The sequence below is a fragment of the Lactuca virosa genome, chromosome 7 (genome assembly GCF_052849685.1).
Source record: "Lactuca virosa cultivar CGN04683 chromosome 7, Lactuca_virosa_CGN04683_v6, whole genome shotgun sequence".
Lineage (NCBI taxonomy): Eukaryota > Viridiplantae > Streptophyta > Magnoliopsida > Asterales > Asteraceae > Lactuca > Lactuca virosa.
In genome coordinates, this window is record NC_136432.1 from 142,725,450 (window position 1) to 142,750,064 (window position 24,615).

General features: G+C 34.9%; 1 protein-coding gene and 1 pseudogene across 5 annotated transcripts; one reads left to right on the forward strand and one right to left on the reverse strand.

Annotated features, from left to right (window-relative positions):
* The first annotated feature begins 4,878 nt into the window (after positions 1 to 4,878).
* Positions 4,879 to 6,354, forward strand: LOC145127199 (peroxisome biogenesis protein 2-like; annotated as a pseudogene).
* Positions 6,355 to 15,932: 9,578 nt separating this feature from the next.
* On the reverse strand, positions 15,933 to 24,246 carry LOC145123444 (putative receptor-like protein kinase At5g59700). 5 transcript variants are annotated; one of them, XM_079058653.1, is made up of 13 exons: positions 23,094 to 24,246; positions 21,411 to 21,697; positions 19,806 to 19,944; positions 19,611 to 19,741; positions 19,384 to 19,507; positions 18,312 to 18,620; positions 18,191 to 18,229; positions 17,664 to 18,085; positions 17,185 to 17,285; positions 16,952 to 17,100; positions 16,671 to 16,847; positions 16,256 to 16,403; positions 15,933 to 16,142 (listed from the first exon to the last, which is right to left on the reverse strand). In XM_079058653.1, the coding sequence occupies exons 1-6, from the start codon at positions 24,163 to 24,165 to the stop codon at positions 18,313 to 18,315; spliced, it is 2,061 nt and encodes a 686-aa protein (XP_078914779.1). In that variant the 5' UTR covers positions 24,166 to 24,246; the 3' UTR covers positions 15,933 to 16,142; positions 16,256 to 16,403; positions 16,671 to 16,847; positions 16,952 to 17,100; positions 17,185 to 17,285; positions 17,664 to 18,085; positions 18,191 to 18,229; position 18,312. The 5 variants fall into 5 exon arrangements, with proteins under 5 accessions (XP_078914779.1, XP_078914780.1, XP_078914777.1 ...); XM_079058654.1 differs by having other exon boundaries at positions 17,664 to 18,229; positions 21,411 to 21,673; XM_079058651.1 differs by having other exon boundaries at positions 16,671 to 16,843; positions 17,664 to 18,229.
* Between the last annotated feature and the right edge of the window lie 369 nt (positions 24,247 to 24,615).

Below are 24,615 nucleotides of genomic sequence, written 5' to 3' on the forward strand. Positions count from 1 at the left end.
CCACACACGCTCCATTGATACTATTATAAACATTAAGTTACCCTTTGCATACCTTGTTAAGTCCAGGTTAGTGTGTCGGTTAACCACACACACTCTACTAACGACTTAATCAAAGTGCAAAGTGTAATTTCATGGGTTAGCACCTTATTCACATTTTCCTAAAGTAACTAAGATTGGGAATTTTATAAAGCATTTAGTTACTTTATATTCCATCATACTTTTAATGAGGATTTAAAGTCCTTGTCTTAACCGTTCGGCTAACGACCCTCCACCAGTCAAGGAAGCGGTGGGTGAGAGTGGACACCCATTAAGCTGCCATTTTATAGACAACAACCTTATACCCCCTTATAGACCGGCTTCGTGAATGAGGCCTACTAACGGTAAAACGACTTATTTTAATACATATATATATTATTAACTTATAATACTATAAAGTATAATGGTTGAATTTTAACTTTTAAAATTCTAGGGGTTGGAACTAAAGTTTTTAAAGTGACTTTACATGTTCCAAAACTTGAGGGCAAGTTTTGTAACTTTCAAAACTTTTCATCTTTCATAACATATGAGTTAATGGATTAATAAAATGAGAGACTTTTCATTTTATGTAACCTATGTGTTTAATAATGGACTTTAAAAGAGTGACTTTAGGTAATCCATAACTTGAGGACAAATTATGGATTCCATTAAAACACATCAAGATCAAGAATTAAACTAACAAGCAAGTTACAAATAATTCCTATGATCTTCTAAACTCATAAGTTCATGAATGTTCATATCAACAATTTCAAGAATCATAAATAAACCATGTAAAACTTGAAATTTTGATAATAGCTATTGAAAATGGATTAGCATAACCATTACACCATCTAAAACAAGTTTTATAACATCAAAACAGTTTAGGGTAATGTTTCTAGTCCATTTCCAGCAGCAAAACTCGAAAATCTGCATTCAGGGGCTCCTACTCGTCGAGTGCACGAACCTACTCGACGAGTAGGATGAATTTACTCATGGACTTGTCGAGTCCCCCCCATGGACTCGACGAGTTCATGCTGCAGAATACAGAAAACTGAGTTTTTTTAACAAGTTTGCATCAAGTATCAAACAAACAAGCCTAGGCTCTGATACCACTGTTGGGTTTTGAGCATTCTAACACTCCTATGGTGTACATGCAAACCTAGAAACATTGGATCTATGTTTTACTAAGATACATGCAAAATTGATTTTCCAAGGTTCTTCAACTATCTAGCATAGCATGGGGAACTTTTAAACATAAATGCTAGAACCTCAAGTGTGATGCCTCAAATGTCTCACACAACACCACAACACTTGGAATGACCTTGAGAGAAGTTCACTTACACCTCAAAATCGGCTTGCCCTCTTTCTTGTACAAGTAGTAGTCATAGTGCCGATTTTGCTTGCATAGGGTTCTTTATATAGTTGTGGCACAAGTAGGGTTACACCATGTAAACCCTAATTGTCATGGCTTTCCATATTCCATGATCCATGGGTTTGTAACCTCCATGGAATATCCATGGAGCACCTTATGGGTTTTAACCCAATCCATACAAACCATGGACCATTAGCCCACTATACAAGAATAGATGATTTACACAATCAACCCCATATATTTAATTAGTCTCCTTTTGATCACTTAATTAATTCCAAATTAATTCTTTGATCAATACTAATTAAATAATATTATTAATATATTAGAACTTATAATATATTAATAATCCGTAAGTGTCCTTTCTCTCATTTAGTCTATCAAAGTGTTGCAATTCCATGCACCCAAATGGACCATGCCAATCGGGTCAAGTAAATTCCAGGAATAGTTATGAACTTAGACACCTAATCCAACAGATACTACACGACATCATCCAGTAGCGGTGCGTCTACGGCCACAATGCCGACCCACCAGTAGGAGTTGTATGGTAGATGATTGTCTTTGTGATATTCATCTAGGTGTGCTACTACCTGAGATGTTTATGTGATAGTATGATATGTTGTATGTGGTAGTGGTAGTACGAGGGGAATAGTCCCCAAGTTCGTTTGTTAGGACCGAGGGGTAGGTCGGACACCCCGGTATGTCGGACAGGGGTAGGTTGAGCACCCCAGTATGCTCAGCTGGGTAGGTCGGGCACCCAAATATGTCTGACAGTATGTTATTGTATGGTATGTGGTATGATGGGGGAACTCACAAAGCTCCGTGCTTACAGTTTTCAGTTTTGTGTCAGGTACATCTTCAGCAAAGAGGAAGGAGCCGGCGCGGTAGCTGCATATCACATTCACACAGGATTCCGCATATTGAGATCTATGGGATTGTACTCTGATTTTATTACTATTTTTATGACATGACTTTGAGACATGAGATTGTGGTTTTATGAAATGATGTGACTTGTTGATGTTTTCTTATAAATGTTTTCTAAATTATTATATCAAAATGAAATTTTTTTGTCTTGAAAATTGGGATGTTACATATTGTTTTCTAATATGCATGTATGTGTGTACACTTTGGTAAAATATTTATATTTTTAAAGTATACTTTTAATCAGAGTGTTTTAGTCCCATTGTATTTATAGTTGTATATCTTGTATGGTTAGATATACTAGTTCACTATAAACAATGCTCTGATACCAGTCTGTCACACCCCCGAACCAGGACGTCGGAAACATCCGGGGGCGGATGACGTCATTGTATAGTATCATAACAATTGAATATGAATGAAACACAGTAACCAAACATCATACATTAAAAGATACCAACATACATTGTTTACAGATTGTATTTGTTCACAAATTTACAAAAATAGTGACCTAAAATACGATGTTCCAAAATGTAGCAAATATCCAAAATCCATAGCCCAAATACCTGCTCACTGAGTCCCTAAGAATACAAGTCGTTTTGAAAAGCGTCAACTAAAAAGTTGGTGAGTTCATAAGCATATTTGTATAAAAAGCTTTGCAACATCTTTGATTGTAATAATTTGTAAAACTCCAGAAAATCCGATATTTTCTGTGAAAAATGGTTTGTAAGTCTCGTTCTAAAACTGTGAATAATTGCATGCGTGTCCTTTGTTTTCTTTTATTTGTAATTAGAGAGAGTGTGTGTTCCCGGAAAATCACATATTTACTGTTTTATGAAAAAATTTAGTCTTAAAACCCTAAGACTGGGATGGTGATATTAATGTACAAAACTATGAGTGTAGTTTTATATTTTATAAAACCAGTGAAGTGTATAATTTCGTAAATCCAAAATAACATTGTTAATCCCTATGTGAGTCGTTACTACCATGCTTGATACGACTAAAATGCATGTCATGATGTTCTTCAGGTGTCGGTTTCGGTAAGATATTTGTCACCCTAGACTGGCCTCGTCTGGCTGTAGTGAACAACTCAGGTGTGGGGGTGTCAACCCCCTATAGATCTATACACAATTACCTCGCTCTCCCTCCAGGAGACTCTGGTTATAACTACAGGACTTACGGTGTACGCTAGGTAGGTACGGCGAAGGAAATTCTCACAAGTGACTTAACAAATTTACGCGAACTTTGACTCCCATTATTGAATAATGAAAATAACATTACTAGTGTAAATTCGTGACTGGAGTTTTATGACACGCGTTTTACAGCTTTATGACATACAGTTTATACTTGTACTTTTAAAAGCTTTATGATGGACAGATTATGACACACAGATTTTTCTGTCGTAATAATTCTGTTTTGTATACCGTTTTGGTTAAATTATTTATAACACATTTTATAAATAATCATTTATGGACTTGTCTATGTTGGGAGGGAACGACTCCCTCCACCCAAAGAAAACAAATCATTCTTCCAGAGTTTCAGAATGAGACCATTTTAGATAAATATGGAAATGTAAATATGTAGAAAAAAGATCATACTTGAACTCTTTTGTCTATAAGTATATATTTTCACAGGAACCATGGATTGTTAAACAAATATGCCAAGTTGTAGTGATTAATTTAAAGGTTAATCTCTATATTGTGATCATAAAAAAATACAAATTACAGGTCATCTGACTATGAAGAGTGATGTCTATAGCTTCGGAGTGGTATTGCTGGTAACCCTAACAGGTGATGGGGCATGGGGGTCGCCTAATTATCAATTAAATTTGGCAGAACTGGCAGGTCCATTCCTAACAAGCAGAAGCAAGCTAGATAAAATAATGGATCCACGTCTACAGAAAGATTACCAGCTAAAAGGTGCTTTCAAATGTGCTGCACTCGCATTAAGATGTGTAGCTACCGATTCTAAGGATAGACCTTCAAGTGAAGAAGTTTTGCAGCGCTTGGAACGAATATATGCTCTAACCAAATAATGTAACTGTTAAAATATGAACTTCATACTTTGGTGCAGAGTCATTAAGGATTCTTATGTTGGCTAGAATTTGTCAAATTGCAGAAAGCTTGAAGGTCTCAAATAGCACTACTAGAAAAAGAGGTATCAGCGATGAATTAGCCACCGAAAAAATCCCTAGCTAATCAGTGATGAACTTGCAAGGGTTTAGCGACCGAAGTTATATTAATGTGTAATACTGAATTTCAGATGTGGTTGATTCAATGGATTCTTTTCATCCGGGAAAAATCGGTAGCTGATTTTTTAATTCCCTCCCATTTATTTGGTTCAACTTTTTGTTTCCCTCCCACTTATTTCGTTCCCCCCATTCATCTCTCCCAAATCGACACCCTCAACCTCTCTTCCCAAATCGACTCCCTCACTTCTCCTCCCAAATCTTCTGTAAATCTTATGTAACATTCTTTTACATTTAGCCCTTCGTCTTTCTCATCCTCCATTGCGCATCGAGATGGCGCCGATCGATCTGAAGTTACAAAATTAGAGAAACCCTAGCGATAGCATCATATTCATCATCGACGACAACAAATGTCATCCCACCAGCCGAAGTAGCTTGGGTTAATACATATGAAAGATTATCACCGCGCTGAAAATCATTCACCCCTCCTTCTCAGGTATTGACTGGACATCTTTTTTTTTAGTTTGCTTTCTATTAATTCTTCTTCCCATGTCAATCCAAACGAAATCAATGTTCATGAATCTCATCTCGTACTAAATAGTTAAAATCAGAGTGATAATATATTGAGCTGTTAGAAGCAAAATCATTATTTAGGATTATGAATCTCATATTGAACTAAATGATTAACCTCATAGTTATTTAGTTGGGTTACTGGAAACAAAATTAATGCTCAAATACCTCATATAAATTCATCAACATCTTTCTAGGAGAAAACAAGTTTTTTTTTCATATCCCTGAAGGTTCCTTAGCCCCTCTCATATTTAACACGACCTAATGGATTTGTTGGTGATTTCCCTGCACTCTGCAATTCCAGTTGTAATATCTAGAGTTAACCAGGTGGATACAACAAGACTTGATGTTGAGATGTCAGCCATTTTGAAAGAGCAATTAGTCAAGGTTTGCTCTGAAATGAAGGTATATTATCACATAGTCGAGGTTTTTCTTTTTGTTTCCATCTTTAATTTAATTACCAAATCTTATCCTTTTGGGATTATCCAGGATTGTTTTTCAATACGAAGCTGATCTTGATGCTTTCCTTGAGTTTTTCTTCTGGAGGTTCTCCATTTGGGTTGATAAACCTACTCCAGGAAATGCTCTCATGAATCTAAAAAATAGAGATGAGCATGTCATGACTACAAGAGGAAAAAGTAAGAAGTTTCAAATATATGATTATATCCATTCTATCATGTGCAAATTGTGTGGGTGTGACCATTTAGCCTTACATCTCAATTAATTTCAATCTATTCTCTAGTTAGATCATGATTGGAGGGACCTGAACTCACTATTGCGTAAAAGATATGGTTTTGTGTTGCTACAGTTGGTGGACAATATATTTGGACTTGTCTACAATCTTTTTCTGGTTTTTGTCGATGGGGTGATTTTAATTAGATATATGCTATTCCATGTTTAGATAGTTGAACCTAATAAGGTATAATTGCAATCCTCCCCTCGTATTCTGTTAGTTTTTATATTTTAGTGCTGCTACAACTTATTTATAACTAACTATTTAAGTGACATAATTTTATTATAAAATGGTACTAGATGTCAGCAAATACTTACCTGGGATAAGGGAAAAGAAACTTGGAAGCACATACAATATAAAAGAATATGGTTAAATATATTAGGCATATCCTGATATATGATATATTTGAATCTAGAAATGAAGACATCATTATTAGTTGTATATTATTTACAGGTACAAGAATCTTAGTGAGAGAGCCCTGGACATATTCGCCCCTACACAGTCAAATTGACGTATTTGCCCTTCTGGTTTGCTACTAGTACCAAGATAAACTCCAAATGATTCACCTGTGATGGAAAACTAGTGCAAAGTCTCTTATAAGGTATAATGTTATCATCAATTAATGGTTTGTTTTCCTTTTAAAATGATTTTAGTTTTAAAGGATAAAGGATGAGTTATTGAAAGTACATTGTTACAAATTGTTTTCTTTGTAGGCTATTCTTGATCGTATACGTGAGGAGATAAAGGATGTGCTTAGGGTGGAACGTGAAGAAATTAAGCCATAAAAACAAGAAATTTTCAAGATTTATAACGACATTCACACTTAATTCACTAGAGGAAGTAACCTACCCAACTAATTAAACTTTCACACTTGATTTTTCTAATTTCGTTTCGATACTTTGAAATCGATTTACACTTTGACTCTCGATACTTGTGATTTAGTTTCAATACTTTGAATGTGATTTGGTTTCGATACTTTGAAATTGAATATTAATCTTCATTTACCTGGTCAAATATTTATATTTAATTTAGTAATTGGATTTTAATTGTAATTTATTATATACATTAGATTTATTTTGTAGATTTTGGTTATAGATTTATAATATTAAAACAAATGATATAATTGGCAATCAACTACAGAATTTATTGGTTTTATGAGCTTTCTTAAAAAATTATTTTGTAGCTAAATAACTCATCAATGACGGATTAGCGACAAACATCAACGACAGATTAACGACAAAATCCAGAGGTTCCATAAGCAATTTGTGACTTCGCTAATCCGTCACTAATTTGTCGCTAGCTATTAGCGACAAGGTTTTTTCGACTACCAAATTCCGTCGCTAATCCGTCGTTGATGGCCTTCAGCAACGGATCATGGACATCTATAAAATATGTTCAATTATTTGTTTTATAGACTGCAAATTAGTTTCAACCTGACCTCGTCAAAGACATTCTGTATTTAATTTTTTCGACTGCATGGCCCACTCAAGGACATCTATAAAATATGTTCAATTATTTGTTTTATAGACTGCAAATTAGTTTCAACTTGACCTCATCAAAGACATTCTGTATTTAATTTGTTTTATAGACGGCAATTTTGTTTTTAATTGAGCTTATCGATCAAAGACATTTGTATTTAATTTATTTTAGAGACGGCAATTTTGTTTTTAAGTGACTTTACCATGGCAATTTGTGCCTACATGATCCGCATAAAGTCATTTGTATTCATTTGTTTTTTTTTATTTAACGAAAAATTAATCTATTTATGATTACCGTTAGGCCAAATACCATTTGTTATTCAATTGTTTGCTAGACAACAATTTTGTTCATAGATAGACTCAATCAATTCAAAATGGTACCAAGTCCACCAAAGATTTTAAGAATAAACATGATATGTGATTAACTATATATAAATATCGATGAAAATTTTAAATTCGTAAAACTGATTTTATCGCAGCCATATTATTATACACACTAGACAGTGAACCTAATTGTGTAACAGTATAGTTGTGGTAAACCATATTGTCAAACACTAGGAGAACGATAGTAATATTAGAATGTTTGATTATATGATATACTTGGCACACACAAAGCAACAAAAATGGGTTTTGATGATAAACTCAGTAGACATAAATCAATAACTAACTAGATAAAGTGATTAGAATCAAACACTTCTGGTATTTTTGTTTAAACACGGTTACATCTCAAAATCATGGTTAATTACTACAATACAATGGATATTTATTCATTATTCACCGATTCCTATTGTGATTAGTTTTTTTTTCTGAATCGTATTGTGCATGTTTTGATTTTTATTAATCTTAATGGTCGTAAGAAATAAATCATGTATATAATGATCCTTTAATGAATGTATGCACATTAAGGTTCAAGGATTTATCATCCTAACACTACCATCCGGTAAATCACTACTCATAATTATTTTAATAAAATAAAACAACTGTGATTCAAGAAGACACGGTTGGACTGGTCCTTATAAACGCATAAACTCGGCAATAGGTAATTAATGATCTTTAACACATGTGGATCTTTGTAACATCCGATTTTTCCGAGGTATGAATTTTAAAAAAAATTATATGTATATATATATATATATATATATATATATATATATATATATATATATATATATATATATATATATATATATATATATATATATATATATTTTAAATCTGGTTGGCCATAACGTGGTGAAGGTATCACCAAGACGTGGCAAATTGGTTTGGAAACGTGCATCTTAAATGAGTATCACGACATGACACCATGTTGCCCACGATGTGGCAACCATTTTGAGCCAAACCCTATTTTTCGGGCTTTAAACCCTATTTAAAGGAAATGATGGTTAGGGTTTCCTCCACCCTCAGCCTCCATCACCTTCAAACAACTATTTGTCCAAACCCTGGCCCTGTTGAAGCTTTTGTGCTAATTTTGCAAGTTCTTGGTGGTTTTAAAGGAAGAAGAAGAGTTGGTGCCTTGATTCAACAAACAAATCTTTCCTTCACTTGTATGCATCTGCGGAATCTTTGTAAGTCCTCATGTTTCCATCTTTTGACTCTTTCCTCTTTATATCTAGGTTTTATGTCATATTTTGGTTCACTTGATGTGGTTGGTATGGTTTGAAGAGATAAAAGTTTGCAACTTTATGGTTTCTCTATGTCCCAAGAGCATTATATCTCATAGATCTAGGAGGTGGTGGTGATTTGGGAACCTTGCATGAATTTTAGGTTATATTGCATCTTTTGGCCTAGATTTGGGAAAGGACATGCATGGGGGTATGCATATCCATAAAATTTGCATTTTTAGTAATCATTTGGGTCCCTAAAGTCCTTTTGGAAGTTTTGAACTAAAGACTTCATGGATTAAGTGGTTAATGGTTAAATCCCATGCATTAAGTTGCCTTTTTGGACCTTAGAATTCAGATCTAGGCTTAGAGGGATGTATTAATGGATAAAGTTGGAAACTTTATCCATCCAGACGATGAAAAGAATCATATCTGAGCTTTAGAGCTCATGGGTTCGATGGAAAACGGCTTAACCCTTTAAGTTGTTAGACCCAATTTCCACGACATGACGTTTGGCTGCCACGACCTGGCGACTGGGGAAGACACACGACTATTTTTTCTTTATTAGGCCACGACGTGACCAATAGGAGGTCATGACGTGGTGACCCTATGAAGTCAACTTGGGACAATTGACTTTGATCGCTGACTTTGACATGGGTTGACTTTTGGTCAAATTACTAGTTTGGTAGGTGAACTAAGGTTTCATCTTGTATGGTTGACTAGGTGGTGTTTATCACATGTTCCTCGACTGTATGAGAGCTGTTGGATTTTGACTACATCGAGGTGAGTCTTCTCACTATAATGTAGGATGCTAGGCGGTCTGTGTAACTCTTGCATGATTGTTGGGCGAGGCTTGTTTGTATGTTAGGCGAGGCCCTTTGGGTGAGACTCGTTGTATGTAGGAAAGGCTCGTTATATCTATTGGTCGAGGCCTGTTTGTATGTTGGATTAGGCCCGTTAGGTGAGACCTGTTTGTATGTTGGGCGAGGCCTGTTTATATATTCGGGAACTTATTAAGCTTTGTGCTTATAGTTTTATGTTTAAACGTTTTCAGCTACTTCTGGTTCCAAAAGATCTCAGTATGATTGCATTGCACACCCCGTGATTTTATTTTGCACTATCTTTTTTGTTTTATCATTGTTGTTTTGAGGATACACCATACCTGCTCACTAAGTCCCTAAGAATACAAGTCGTTTTGAAAAGCGTCAACTAAAAAGTTTGTGAGTTCATAAGCATATTTGTATAAAAAGCTTTGTAACATCTTTGATTGGAATAATTTGTAAAACTCTAGAAAATCCGATATTTTCTGTGAAAAATGGTTTGTAAGTCTCGTTCTAAAACTGTGAATAATTGCATGCGTGTCCTTTGTTTTCTTTTATTTGTAATTAGAGAGAGTGTGTGTTCCCAGAAAATCACATATTTCCTGTTTTATGAAAAATTGTAGTCTTAAAACCCTAAGACTGGGATGGTGATATTAATGTACAAAAATATGAGTGTGGTTTTATATTTTATAAAACTAGTGAAGTGTATAATTTCGTAAATCCAAAATAACATTGTTAATCCCTATGTGAGTCGTTACAACCATGATTGATACGACTAAAATGCATGTCATGATGTTCTTCAGGTGTCGGTTTCGGTAAGATATTTGTCACCCTAGACTGGCCTCGTCTGGCTGTAGTGAACAACTCAGGTGTGGGGGTGTCAACCCCCTATAGATCTATACACAATTACCTCGCTCTCCCTCCAGGAGACTCTGGTTATAACTACAGGACTTACGGTGTACGCTAGGTAGGTACGGCGAAGGAAAGTCTCACAAGTGACTTAACAAATTTACGCGAACTTTGACTCCCATTATTGAATAATGAAAATAACATTACTAGTGTAAATTCGTGACTGGAGTTTTATGACACGCGTTTTACAGCTTTATGACATACAGTTTATACTTGTACTTTTAAAAGCTTTATGATGGACAGATTATGACACACAGATTTTTCTGTCGTAATAATTCTGTTTTGTATACCGTTTTGGATAAATTATTTATACCACATTTTATAAATAATCATTTATGGACTTGTCTACTTGTAAAATATGTTGTGTAAATAGAATAATCCTCTCAGTTTTTAACCCACAAAAATGGTGACAACATATTACGACTATCTTGCTAGTAAAAATTATTTTTAGTAAAATAATCAAGTTTTGTAGTTTGCTTAACACACCAAATTTAGTTTAAGACTTTTCTAACACCAAATATAACATTTTGTTGTGACTCTAGCATATCACGATTTTCACCAAAATACACATAAAATCTTGAAATTTATTACATCCAAACATTTTTGTAAGTATAAGTGTTAAAAAAATGCATATGTCCAAAGTTGACCATATTTTAGTGTAACACCCATATTTTTGCCATTTTAGGTGTTTTAAGATGACCCCACAAACTTTTATAACAAAAATATGTTGTTAACATTGTCTTTCATTTTTAACATACATTAAGCACCCTTTTCATTTGAGAACTTGTTTTATCTTCAACTCATAACCATGATACATGAAACTTTCCAAAGGATAGATTTACTCTAGTCTCATGAGGCTTGCAAATCTCGAGTTTATGGAGTGTTATCATGAGGTATTCAACATTTCAACCACAAGTTGTTACATAAATACACAAGTGCATGCAAATATCCAAAGATTTAAACAAACTTGACTTGTATTCCCCCCAAAAGGATGAAAAACACGAAAATAGTGGGGTATGAAGCTCACCTTGGTTGATTTCGTGAGGTAGAAGAAGAAGGAAATTTTCGAGCCTAGCCTTGTCTTGGAGAGACTATCGAGAATGGTGGTGCTCTAAGAGCTTAACACACAACAAAAGTGTGTAAACAAGGAGTTGTTATCATAATAATGTTTAGATTTACAAGAGTTACATGAAAGTCTTACCAAACTTATGAACCTTTGAAGAAGACTCCTTTGAAGACGGTACACAGACACCCACGGAATTTTAGAGGAAAAATGAGAGAAGTTTGATTTTTTGAGAGGAAGAAGTAGGAGGAGTTCTTGAGACTAAGTGAAGGAAAAGGAAGTTTTTGAGGTGTGTTGGAGGGGGGGGGTCAGGCGATCCTAAGAGAGAGGAAGGAGAAAGAAGTTGACTTGTGGAAAGTTGATGGGAAGCATGCCTTGATACATGGAGGTTAAAACATTGTTGCATGTAGGGCAAAAATGAGGTGGCACCTCCTTGTTCCATTCCTTTTTCCTTTTTTTTGTTCAAACCCTAACCGACCCCATAGGGTTCTTGGTCCAAAGGGTGGCCCAAAGAGAGTGGGTTTCGATTTTTTGTTTGGCCCAATAAAAGTTTTCGGTCCATTAAAGCCCAAAGGTAGGAGTTTTCGGCCCAATAGAACTTTTCGGCCCAATAGGGCCCAACGAAGGGTTATCGGCCCAACAAGGCCCAATAGGGTGTTGGGCCGAGAATTCTTGGATGAAAGCCCAAAACGGATTGGTCTTAACTATTGGATCAAGTTTTTGGGCTTGTATGAGGCTTGATTTACAATGTATGCACGTATGATTTTAAATAACATTGTAGTTTAAATTTCACTAAATGGGGTGTTGCAAGGTTAGATGGAGGATATTGTCTCGTACAAGAATCAAAATCTCAACCCTAATTTGCTAGTTGTGACACCATGGCACTCGGATGTAAGACCATGTGGAGAGCCCATGGCTTTCCTATTAAAGACCATGGGAGAGCCCATGTCACTTAGGTGTAAGATCATGTGGGGAGCCCATGGCATCTTGGAGTAAGACCCTGGGGACGAGCCCATGACATCCCTATATGTTGTATGCATGGCTTATGTCATTTATGTAGCTTTTATAGCTAATATGATTATGTGATTATGTGGATTGTGTGGGGTATGCTTTGGGGAACTCACTAAGCATTAGCTTACAGTTTGTGGATTTGTTTCAGGTTCATCTGACCCTAACGACAAGGGCAAGGTTTGATTACGCGATGTGCGCTCTCTCTCAAACGTTTTTATGGGACACTTTGATGTTTTGAAATAACATTGTTATTGATATGAATTTGAAAAAAATTGTATTTGAGATTTTATGGTTTATGGAAAGTGTTTTTGGCTATTGAAAAATGAAAATTTTCTTTTGAAAATTGGGTCGTTACATTTTCACTCATTTTACACTTTCGGAGGAGATTACATGCCATGCAAACAAAATACATTTTGGACAATGACTTTACACAAAGGTCCTAGATCTAATATATGATGGATAAAACTTTTAACCTTTGGGTAAGACTCTTACATGCATGTTTATGTTCTATTTATGAAATATATACATACATTCATGTTTTCAAAGAAAACACACAAGTCTCATTCTTTCGTATGGACAAGCTTCTAATATTGGATCTATTGTATGATGGATAATATCTTTATCCATTGGATAATATTATTACACATTGGATAAACACAAACTAACATTTTTACCAAAAGTGTAGTTTTGAAAGATTAAAACTTTGTGTTTACACATTGGATAAAACCATTACCCATTGGATAATACCATTATCCACTAGGTAATACTATTATACACTGGGTAACCAACATACATGTAGAACAACACTTTGAACATGGGAAAACTTCAATTTCATTTACAACCTAGAATAACATACTTTCGACGGGTTATGTGAGACATTTCTTCAACCATTATGCTAAGACCCGGACCTTATAATCATTAAATCTTAAGTGAGCGGGATAATTGTGTATAGATCTATATGGGATTGACAACCCCCACCTATGGTTGCTAGCTACAACCACGATCGACGGGTCAAGGGTGACAATTGTCTTAACATTTTCACGACATCCGAAGAAGCATCGTGGCAGGCAGCATTACAGTCGATAGCTCGATTATAAGGGCTCACTATAACATCGAATTGTGAAATTCTAGTACAAAACACATTTATAAGTATGGTTATTTACTTATACACTCGATTTTTGGATAATAAAAATCACATGACAAGTCACACTTTCTATAACTTTAGAAGTTATGGGAACTTTTATTTTATTAATGCTTTTGGATACATACTACACACATACATTCTTCTTTTACGCTGAAGGCGTACAAATACAAAACTTTTTACAAGACGGAGATACAATTTTCATCTAAGGAAAAATATCGGATTTTTCTACAACTGAACTCTTATGAACTCACCAACTTTATGTTGACTTTTAAAACGACATGTAATCTCAGGAAACAATTAAGCTCGGATCAGTGGAGCTACTTTTGAAGACAAAACACCAAATATCATTACGAGAACTACTTTATTTGATAACATGCAAACCTTGTAATGTATTCTGATACTAAGTAACATTTGGGTCATGTAACTGATATAATCATATGATATGATGGTTGTTTATGTACTTGTGATACTGTGTTCTCATTCCACCTCCGAACGTTTCCGCCATCCGGTTTGGGGGTGTGACAACGGTGGTGGTGGTGGCGGCGGCGATGATGGCGATAGTTGTGGTGGTGGCGGCGACAACGTGGTGGCGATGATGGCGATAGTTGTGGTGGTGGCGGTATCACGGTGGTGACAAGGTGGCATAGGTGATTGTGGCGGTGACAGGGTAATGGTAGATGTGATGGTAGGTCGGAATTTACAGAAGTGGTGTGTGTGAGAGTGTTTTTGTGGGGGTAGTGCTAGTAGTGGTGTGTGTTTATGGGGGGGGGGGATAGAGTGGTTGTATGTGTGTGTGTGTGTGTTTGTAGGGGGTGGGTGTGGGTGTGTTTGTAGGGGGTAATTGTGGTGTGCGTGTGTGTGTGTGTGTGTTTATTTGTGGGGGTGGGGGTGGTTGTGTGAGTGTATGTGTGTTTGTGGGGGGTAGTGGTGGTGGTGTGTGTATTTGTGGGGGTGGGGGTGGGGTTGAGGTGAGCTTAGGGCATCCACAATCCATTGAACTCTACGGAGTTCAATGGATTGACACATCACTACAACATCAACATTTCACTTTTTATTCAACTATACTCTTTAACATCCACACTCCATTAAACTCTACAAAGTTTAATGGATTTCTATACTTTGTTTGAAATTTAATTGGAAAAGAAAAGATTAAATATATTGAACCACTCAATGATCATACAACTCTCTCATTCAACTCTCCTCCATGTCATCACTGACATTCCATTAAACTTCTATTCAATCCTAGTAATCATCTATTCAACTCTGATTAAACCCCCATGATGCTCTTAGGAGTGTGTGGGTTGGGGGTGTTAAGGTGGGGGTATGTAGAGGTGTGTAGGGTTGGGGTGGGTGTATGTTTATATTTTTGAAATTAGAAAAATGTGGAAAACAATGATTATCGGTTTTCCAAAATTTTCTAAGTTCTTTGTAGTTTTAAAAAACGATGAACAAAAAAAGTTTTTAAAATTCTCATTTTTCTTGGAAATTTTTTCCAAAAAATGGCCCATTTATCTGTAACTAAATGCACCCTAAGCATCTTATTCTTCTTATACTTGGAACATTTGCTCCATCTAGCCCTAACATCTTTTTCTTAGTCACGAACAATCATCAACATCTTCAGCTTCTACACTACTAGAAATAGAGGTATCACTGACGGACAATTCTTGCTGAAGGCCATCAACGACGGATTAGCGACGGAATTTGGTAGTCGAAAAAACCTTGTCGCTAATAGTTTGCGACAAATTAGTGACGGATTAGCGAAGTCACAAATTGCTTATGGAACCTCTGGATTTTGTCGTTAATCTGTCGTTGATGTTTGTCGCTAATCCGTCATTGATGAGTTATTTAGCTACAATATAATTTTTTAAGAAAGCTCATAAAACCAATAAATTTTGTCGTTGATTGCCAGTTATATCATTTGTTTTAATATTCTAAATCTATAACCAAAATCTACAAAATAAATCTAATGTATATAATAAATTACAATTAAAATCCAATTACTAAATTAAATATAAATATTTGACCAGGTAAATGAAGATTAATATTCAATTTCAAAGTATCGAAACCAAATCACATTCAAAGTATTGAAACTAAATCACAAGTATCGAGAGTCAAAGTGTAAATCGATTTCAAAGTATCGAAACCAAATTAGAAAAATCAAATGTGAAAGTTTAATTAGTTGGGTAGGTTACTTCCTTTAGTGAATTAAGTGTGAATGTCGTTATAAATCTTGAAAATTTCTTGTTTTTATGGCTTAATTTCTTCACGTTCCACCCTAAGCACATCCTTTATCTCCTCACGTATACGATCAAGAATAGCCTACAAAGAAAACAATTTGTAACAATGTACTTTCAATAAGCTCATCCTTTATACTTTAAAAATAAAATCATTTTAAAAGGAAAACAAACCATTAATTGATGATAACATTATACCTTATAAGAGACTTTGCACTAGTTTTCCATCTCGGGTGAATCATTTGGAGTTTATCTTGGTACTAGTAGCAAACCAGAAGGGCAAATACGTCAATTTGACTGTGTAGGGGCGAATATGTCCAGGGCTCTCTCACTAAGATTCTTGTACCTGTAAATAATATACAACTAATAATGATGTCTTCATTTCTAGATTCAAATATATCATATATCAGGATATGCCTAATATATTTAGCCATATTCTTTTATATTGTATGTGCTTCCAAGTTTCTTTTCCCTTATCCCAAGTAAGTATTTGCTGACATCTAGTACCATTTTATAATAAAATTACGTCACTTAAATAGTTAGTTATAAATAAGTTGTAGCAGCACTAAAATATAAAAACTAACAGAATACGAGGGGAGGATTGCAATTATACCTTATTAGGTTCAACCATCTAAACATGGAATAGCATATATCTAATTAAAATCACCCCATCGATAAAAACCAGAAAAAGATTGTAGACAAGTCCAAATATATTGTCCACCAACTGTAGCAACACAACACCATATCTTTTACGCAATAGTGAGTTCAGGTCCCTCCAATCATGATCTAACTAGAGAATAGATTGAAATTAATTGAGATGTAAGGCTAAATGGTCACACCCACACAATTTGCACATGATAGAATGGATATAATCATATATTTGAAACTTCTTACTTTTTCCTCTTGTAGTCATGACATGCTTATCTCTATTTTTTAGATTCATGAGAGCATTTCCTGGAGTAGGTTTATCAACCCAAATGGAGAACCTCCATAAGAGAAACTCAAGGAAAGCATCAAGATCAGCTTCGTATTGAAAAACAATCCTGGATAATCCCAAAAGGATAAGATTTGGTAATTAAATTAAAGATGGAAACAAAAAGAAAAACCTCGACTATGTGATAATATACCTTCATTTCAGAGCAAACCTTGACTAATTGCTCTTTCAAAATGGCTGACATCTCAACATCAAGTCTTGCTGTATCCACCTGGTTAACTCTAGATATCACAACTGGAATTGCAGAGTGCAGGGAAATCACCAACAAATCCATTAGGTCGTGTTAAAAATGAGAGGGGCTAAGGAACCTTCAGGGATATGAAAAAAAAACTTGTTTTCTCCTAGAAAGATGTTGATGAATTTATATGAGGTCTTTGAGCATTAATTTTGTTTCCAGTAACCCAACTAAATAACTCTGAGGTTAATCATTTAGTTCAATATGAGATTCATAATCCTAAATAATGATTTTGCTTCTAACAGCTCAATATATTATCACTCTGATTTTAACTATTTAGTACGACATGAGATTCATGAACATTGATTTCGTTTGGATTGACATGGGAAGAAGAATTAATAGAAAGCAAACTAAAAAAAAAGATGTCCAGTCAATACCTGAGAAGGAGGGGTGAATGATTTTCAGCGCGGTGATAATCTTTCATATGTATTAACCCAAGCTGCTTCGGCTGGTGGGATGACATTTGTTGTCGTCGATGATGAATATGATGCTATCGCTAGGGTTTCTCGCATTTTGTAACCTGAGATCGATCGGCGCCATCTCGATGCGCAATGGAGGATGAGAAAGACGAAGGGCTAAATGTAAAAGAATGTTACATAAGATTTACAGAAGATTTGGGAGGAGAAGTGAGGGAGTCGATTTGGGAAGAGAGGTTGAGGGTGTCGATTTGGGAGAGATGAATGGGGGGAACGAAATAAGTGGGAGGGAAACAAAAAGTTGAACCAAATAAATGGGAGGGAATTAAAAAATCAGCTACCGATTTTTCCCGGATGAAAAGAATCCATTGAATCAACCACATCTGAAATTCAGTATTACACATTAATATAACTTCGGTCGCTAAACCCTTGCAAGTTCATCACTGATTAGCTAGGGATTTTTTCGGTGGCTAATTCATCGCTGATACCTCTTTTTCTAGTAGTGCTATTTGAGACCTTCAAGCTTTCTGCAATTTGACAAATTCTAGCCAACATAAGAATCCTTAATGACTCTGCACCAAAGTATGAAGTTCATATTTTAACAGTTACATTATTTGGTTAGAGCATATATTCGTTCCAAGCGCTGCAAAACTTCTTCACTTGAAGGTCTATCCTTAGAATCGGTAGCTACACATCTTAATGCGAGTGCAGCACATTTGAAAGCACCTTTTAGCTGGTAATCTTTCTGTAGACGTGGATCCATTATTTTATCTAGCTTGCTTCTGCTTGTTAGGAATGGACCTGCCAGTTCTGCCAAATTTAATTGATAATTAGGCGACCCCCATGCCCCATCACCTGTTAGGGTTACCAGCAATACCACTCCGAAGCTATAGACATCACTCTTCATAGTCAGATGACCTGTAATTTGTATTTTTTTATGATCACAATATAGAGATTAACCTTTAAATTAATCACTACAACTTGGCATATTTGTTTAACAATCCATGGTTCCTGTGAAAATATATACTTATAGACAAAAGAGTTCAAGTATGATCTTTTTTCTACATATTTACATTTCCATATTTATCTAAAATGGGCTCATTCTGAAACTCTGGAAGAATGATTTGTTTTCTTTGGGAGGAGGGAGTCATTCCCTCCTAACACACTGAACCCACTGTCACATCAATTTTTGTCTCTTCTTTTTCTTCATCTTTTCCAACCCATAACAAACGGAAATCCTATCTTTCTCAACCCACTCAACCCACTCAACCCACTAAATTAAATAAAATACAAAAAAACCAAGGTACAAATTTTAAAATACATTGTACAAGAGAAAATGAGAGAGAGAAAGTAGAGAGAGATGATGAAGTGGGTTAGTGAAACCAATTAAACAACCCATTGAAGCGGGAGTGGTATCAGCGGTAACTCTATTGCTAATTAAGATTTTACCTTGATTGCTTTGTATGTTTTTTTTTTAATTGAATGAGTTGAGTGGGTTCAAAAAGATAGTGTTTCCGTGTGTTGTGGGTTGGGAAAGATGAAGAAAAAATAAAAGAGAAAAAATGATATGGCAGTGGGTTCAGTGGGTTGGGAGGGAATGACTCCCTCCTCCCTTAGGAAAAATTAATCGCAAATCTGGTAGAAGTTCACTTGATTAAATATTATTTTGTAGGTAGCCTACCTGTCTTTACATACAATGGGTCAACATAACCAATGGTACCCATAACACGTGTAATAGCATCTAATTTGTGAATTTCAGACCCAAATTTTGCAAACCCAAAATCCCCGAGTTTTGCATTAAAATCCTGGCATAATCAAGAAAAATAATTTGTTAATTTTCATGGCAAAAAAACAAATGCCTGGAAGTGGTTCCCTCACCACCAAAAATCTTCAATAACTTAAGACTACCTGATCGAGGAATATATTAGAGGGTTTAACATTACGGTGTATCACTTGATAGCTTGACGAATGTATATACCCAAGTGCACGTGCTACTCCTATCAATATTATAAGTCGTCGTCCCCAGGAAAGTGGTGCATCTGCAAAATTGTTCATGTTAGATAAAGTACTTCTGAGTCAAAATAATCCAATAATATATATTACCTTCAAATAAGAAGTGATCAAGATTTCTCTTTTCCATGTACTCGTAAACAAGAAAGTATTCGTGTGGTTTATCATTAGAGTGTCCCAAAAGACTAATAATATTTGGATGAGCCAAACTTCCTAATACGCCTACCACTGTCTGATCTCACAAAATTTAAAGTTAGTCATTGAAAGGATTTCAATCAACAAAACATTTAGCATTGAGATTTCGCCTATCATATCATACTATTTTTTTTCATATTTCGACTTCTCTGAGCTTCTTTCTTTTTTACATCCGATAAAAATCGTTGTTTTAGACGATGAATTGTTCTATGAAAAAATGACTCATAAGTTTGCACATACAACTTAAAACTAAGATGTAGAAAGAAATATAGGCTTAAGTTTAATCCAATTTAAAGGTTATCATTAGATCCACATTTGTTCATCTGTCACCGGTTAACAGCCACAATCTACCTATATGTCAGATTGCCATGGTTGAAACGTCATGTTCTTTTCCACCTATTGTTAATAATGTTAAATATGCAGTCTTTTCATTAGATTTGAATTTTAAAGACCGGAAAGTTTTGGGCAGGCCAATTTTTTCTCTTTTGTTTTTTTTGTCTTTATTATTATTATTATTATTATTATTATTATTATTATTATTATTTGTGTTTTTCAGTTGGGCTTGACCTTTTAGGTTTAGGTCATGTTTTCTCGTATATATACTTATGAATAGCCATATCTGTAACCTTGTAGCAGAATAGCTGGAATAAAATCTCTCTCTCTCTGGTTCGACAGTGCACGTAGCCTATTGCAAGATAGTATGAACCACTTAAATTTTGTGTTGTGTTCTGTAGGCTTTTATTTTGTTTCTGATTTCTTGTATTTCTCATATCTATTTTTCGTTTACCGTTGTTCTTTACCTAACAAATAAATCTGTCCTTTTGAGTTACTTTCTTGTAGAAAAAAGAGTGATTTTGAAAGAAATAAAAAGAAACAAAAAAATTGCATGTTCTCGAGCTTTTCTGGAGAGAACATAAAGGAAGGGTAGATAAAATTTTGGGTGATATTCTCTCTAAGACATGCCTCATAAATTTCGAAACATTTGAATAGAACGGAAAGCATATGATTTATCATTCTTTTTTCGAAACGAATTAACTACCTCGGACTTGAATTAAACTATTTACTCTCGGTGAATTTGTTATCTTTCTTTTGCCTTCTCTCAGGCACATGATAATAAATAACAGAAGACCTTTCTTAGAACACAAACCTTTTTACCATCTTTTATCCTCTTTTCTTTTTGTTTCGCTCCAAAGTATAACGTATATATCTAGAAAGAAATTTTCATGAAGTTCTAGTAATACTTCTGCAACCATACTGTGACAATGCTACTTGGAGCTCTCAACAAGATAGAAACTAGGATAGTTTGGCTGATGCTTAAGTTAGCATGGTGTTTCAGATAATATATTGTATGTGCTACTTCTTGTAAATGATGATTTTGCATTCGGTGTGAGGTTGATTTTGATGTTAATGGTATATAAAGACTCTGGGAGACAAGTCTCTAATAGAATTTTCACGAAGTTTTATTATATTAATGAATGTAAATTGATGTGGATTGATTCTTACCTCATATTCTTGAAGACCTTGACACCTTTTAACAGCAACTGCAATCCCAACACCCTTTGTTGAAGGAACGGATGTGAACTTGTCAACCCAACATAAGAACATAACTCCATTATCTCCCAAGAGAAAGTCTTGACTAAAATTTTTAGTTGCCCTTTGCAGATCAGCAAACTTAAACGCTTTCAAATTCGGAGAAGGATTTGAGGAATATTTGTTGTCAGCTTTTATTGTATCACCAGCATTTCGACTCTTTCCCTTTTTATCACCTGATAATATCACAACACCATGGGCTGAAACAGAGGAATAGAAAAATATTATATAATTGCTATTGTTACTTTTTCAGCACCATATATACTCGGTAAATTATTATTTTTTTCACTAGGTTTTGATGTGACTTGTAAAGTCTCTAGAGTACTATTCTTAATTACAATCAATGAATATGTTTAAAATTGTAACTACTTTAGGTAATAGGCTGCATCTCTTCAATTCGTGCACACTTCCTCATAGACTCCAGGAAAGCCGTAGGATTTCGACTAGTATACCCATTTTACATCGTCAGATATTACATTCAACAAAAGGTATATTCCCATAGAATAAGGAAAGCAAGAGTATAGTATACTAAAATACTTTTATTGCACCCACTAGCTTACAGAATAAGATGAATGTGATGAAGAACATGCATTAGGACTTGTGATGCTAAAACATTGCACATACAACTTCTCAAGCATATCATAGTTGATGACCACAGCTTTCACAAGTAACAGTGTAATTGAGCCTCTAGGAATCAACACATTTGTAATAAACAAGCACTACGTTGTAACAGCATAGATAACTTAAAACTGTAATAAATGACTATTATGGTGTTTGTCAAGCTAGGGATGCCACAAAACCTTTTACAAGAGGATTTGTACAAGAAAGTTGGATAGTCAAAAGACCAATAACAGACAGTACTGTAATAAACAACTATATAATTGGTTTCTAGTGTTTTTCTTGTTTTAAAAGTATAATACATGGATTTTTAGAGTTCAGTACATAAGCCATTCTTATCATTCCCACATTATAAAGTAATTCATAATTCTCTGAATGATGATTTATATAAAGACAAGGCTTGAAATCGTTAACAGATTGTACCTTTGATAGTTTGTTCACATCAAATTCTTATATTGGTACAACTTTCCATTACCATGGACTCCATAAAAACAGAAAAGGAATGTAAATACATGTATTATGTTACAATGTTAGAATGACCTCTTATATAATGTGATCTTGTTCATGTCAATTTCAATAAAATACGGATATATATATATATATATATATATATATATTATATATATATATATATATATATATATATAGAATTCGACCACATGGAAGGGAAGTGTAAACTTGAAGCTAGAGACAGAAAGTATAATCCCTGAACAAAAAAAGGATTTTGTCTAAGTTGAGAAGAGAAGAAGGTAAAAGGCATAAAATTGAAGCTAATCTTTCTTATAATTTTGCAAGTTATGTCACATAAAAAAGTTTCGCTCTCAAAGTCTGGACAGATATGAACGCCATAAACTATCATTCAGCAATCTTTCCAAAACTACTAACTATAATGTCGATTGACAAATCAACGTCAGTACTCTTTTCTTTTTTGACGTTGGGAGAAAATTTAAAGTATTTGCGTATTGGATTTTGAAATACCAGAGTTCTCTTCGTTGGAGGGAAAGGGCAACAAATCAAGCATTCTTTCATATAATGTTTTTCCGGAAGTCTCCAAGGAATTATTGGTTTTCTCCTGTAATGTTAGTATAGAATCAAGACTGACCACAACCTCAGCCATCGTAGGTCGTTGTTTTGGATTTCCAAGCAAACATCTATCTACCATTCGAATAAACTCCTTCAAACATTTTGTGGATATTTGACCCCTTATATCAGAATCAATTATATTCTTTAGTTTTCCCTCTTTGACAGAATCTTGAGCCCATGTCACTAAACTGCATTGCTCCTCATCAAGACTTCTATCCACTGTACGCTTCCTACACAACACTTCCAACAACACTACCCCAAAAGCATACACATCAGATTTCCTAGTCAACCTTCCAGTTGTGAAATAATTTGGATCGAAATACCCAAAAGTTCCTTTAACAAGTGTGTTGACATATGTAGATGGCTGGTTGGTTGGGCCTATTTTGGACAACCCAAAGTCCGAAATTTTAGCTGCCCCACTTTCATTTAACAAAATATTTGAACTCTTAACATCACGATGTATAACACCCGACTCAATCCCTGTACCTGTATGGAGGTAGTCTAACCCACGTGCAGCACCTATGCAGATCTTGAGTCTCTGAAGCCAAGAAAGAGGGGTACTCATATACTCATAGATGAGGATCATCTCTTTTTCATAATTACAATAACCAAACAAGGATACAAGATGACAGTGACGCAACTTTGAAAGCATCTCAACTTCAGCCCAAAATTCTACTGCCCCTTGAGTTGACTCAGGATCCAACCGTTTAATAGCAGCAATAACGACACTTGAACCGTTAAGAATGTTGCCTTTGTAAACATTTCCAAAACCTCCGTTCCCAATTACTAATGACTCGTCAAAGTTATTGGTTGCTAACAGAATCTCAGGAAATTCAAACTGACGGCATGGTTGTGATGATTCCATAGAGGAGGAGGTGGAGGCTTGAGATTCCTTCATTGGTCCAGTAGCATCGAACATAATCATTGTTGAAGTAAAAGCAAAAGCAGATTGCAATGGTTGTTTCATAAATGATATTGGAGCTCTATAGTCAACCTATTAAATGGTAGTCTTCTTCCCAGAAAGAGAGATGGACCCCTGCCACATCAGAGACATCTATATTTAATTTGTTTTTTTTAAATGGCAGTTTTGTTCCTACATTACCAGAGGAAAGACAATTTGTGCATAATTTTTTTATAGACAGCAATTTGTTTCCAACATGACATACTCCACAACCTTTGTATACTTATCTTCTGAAAAAGAATAATTGTGTTCCTACATGACCCCGTCTAAGACTAAATATCAATAGACGCCATTTTGTTCCTGCATGGCCCACTCAAGGACATCTATATAATATGTTCAATTATTTGTTTTATAGACTGCAAATTAGTTTCAACCTGACCTCATCAAAGACATTCTGTATTTAATTTGTTTTATAGGCGGCAATTTTGTTTTTAATTGAGCTTATCGATCAAAGAC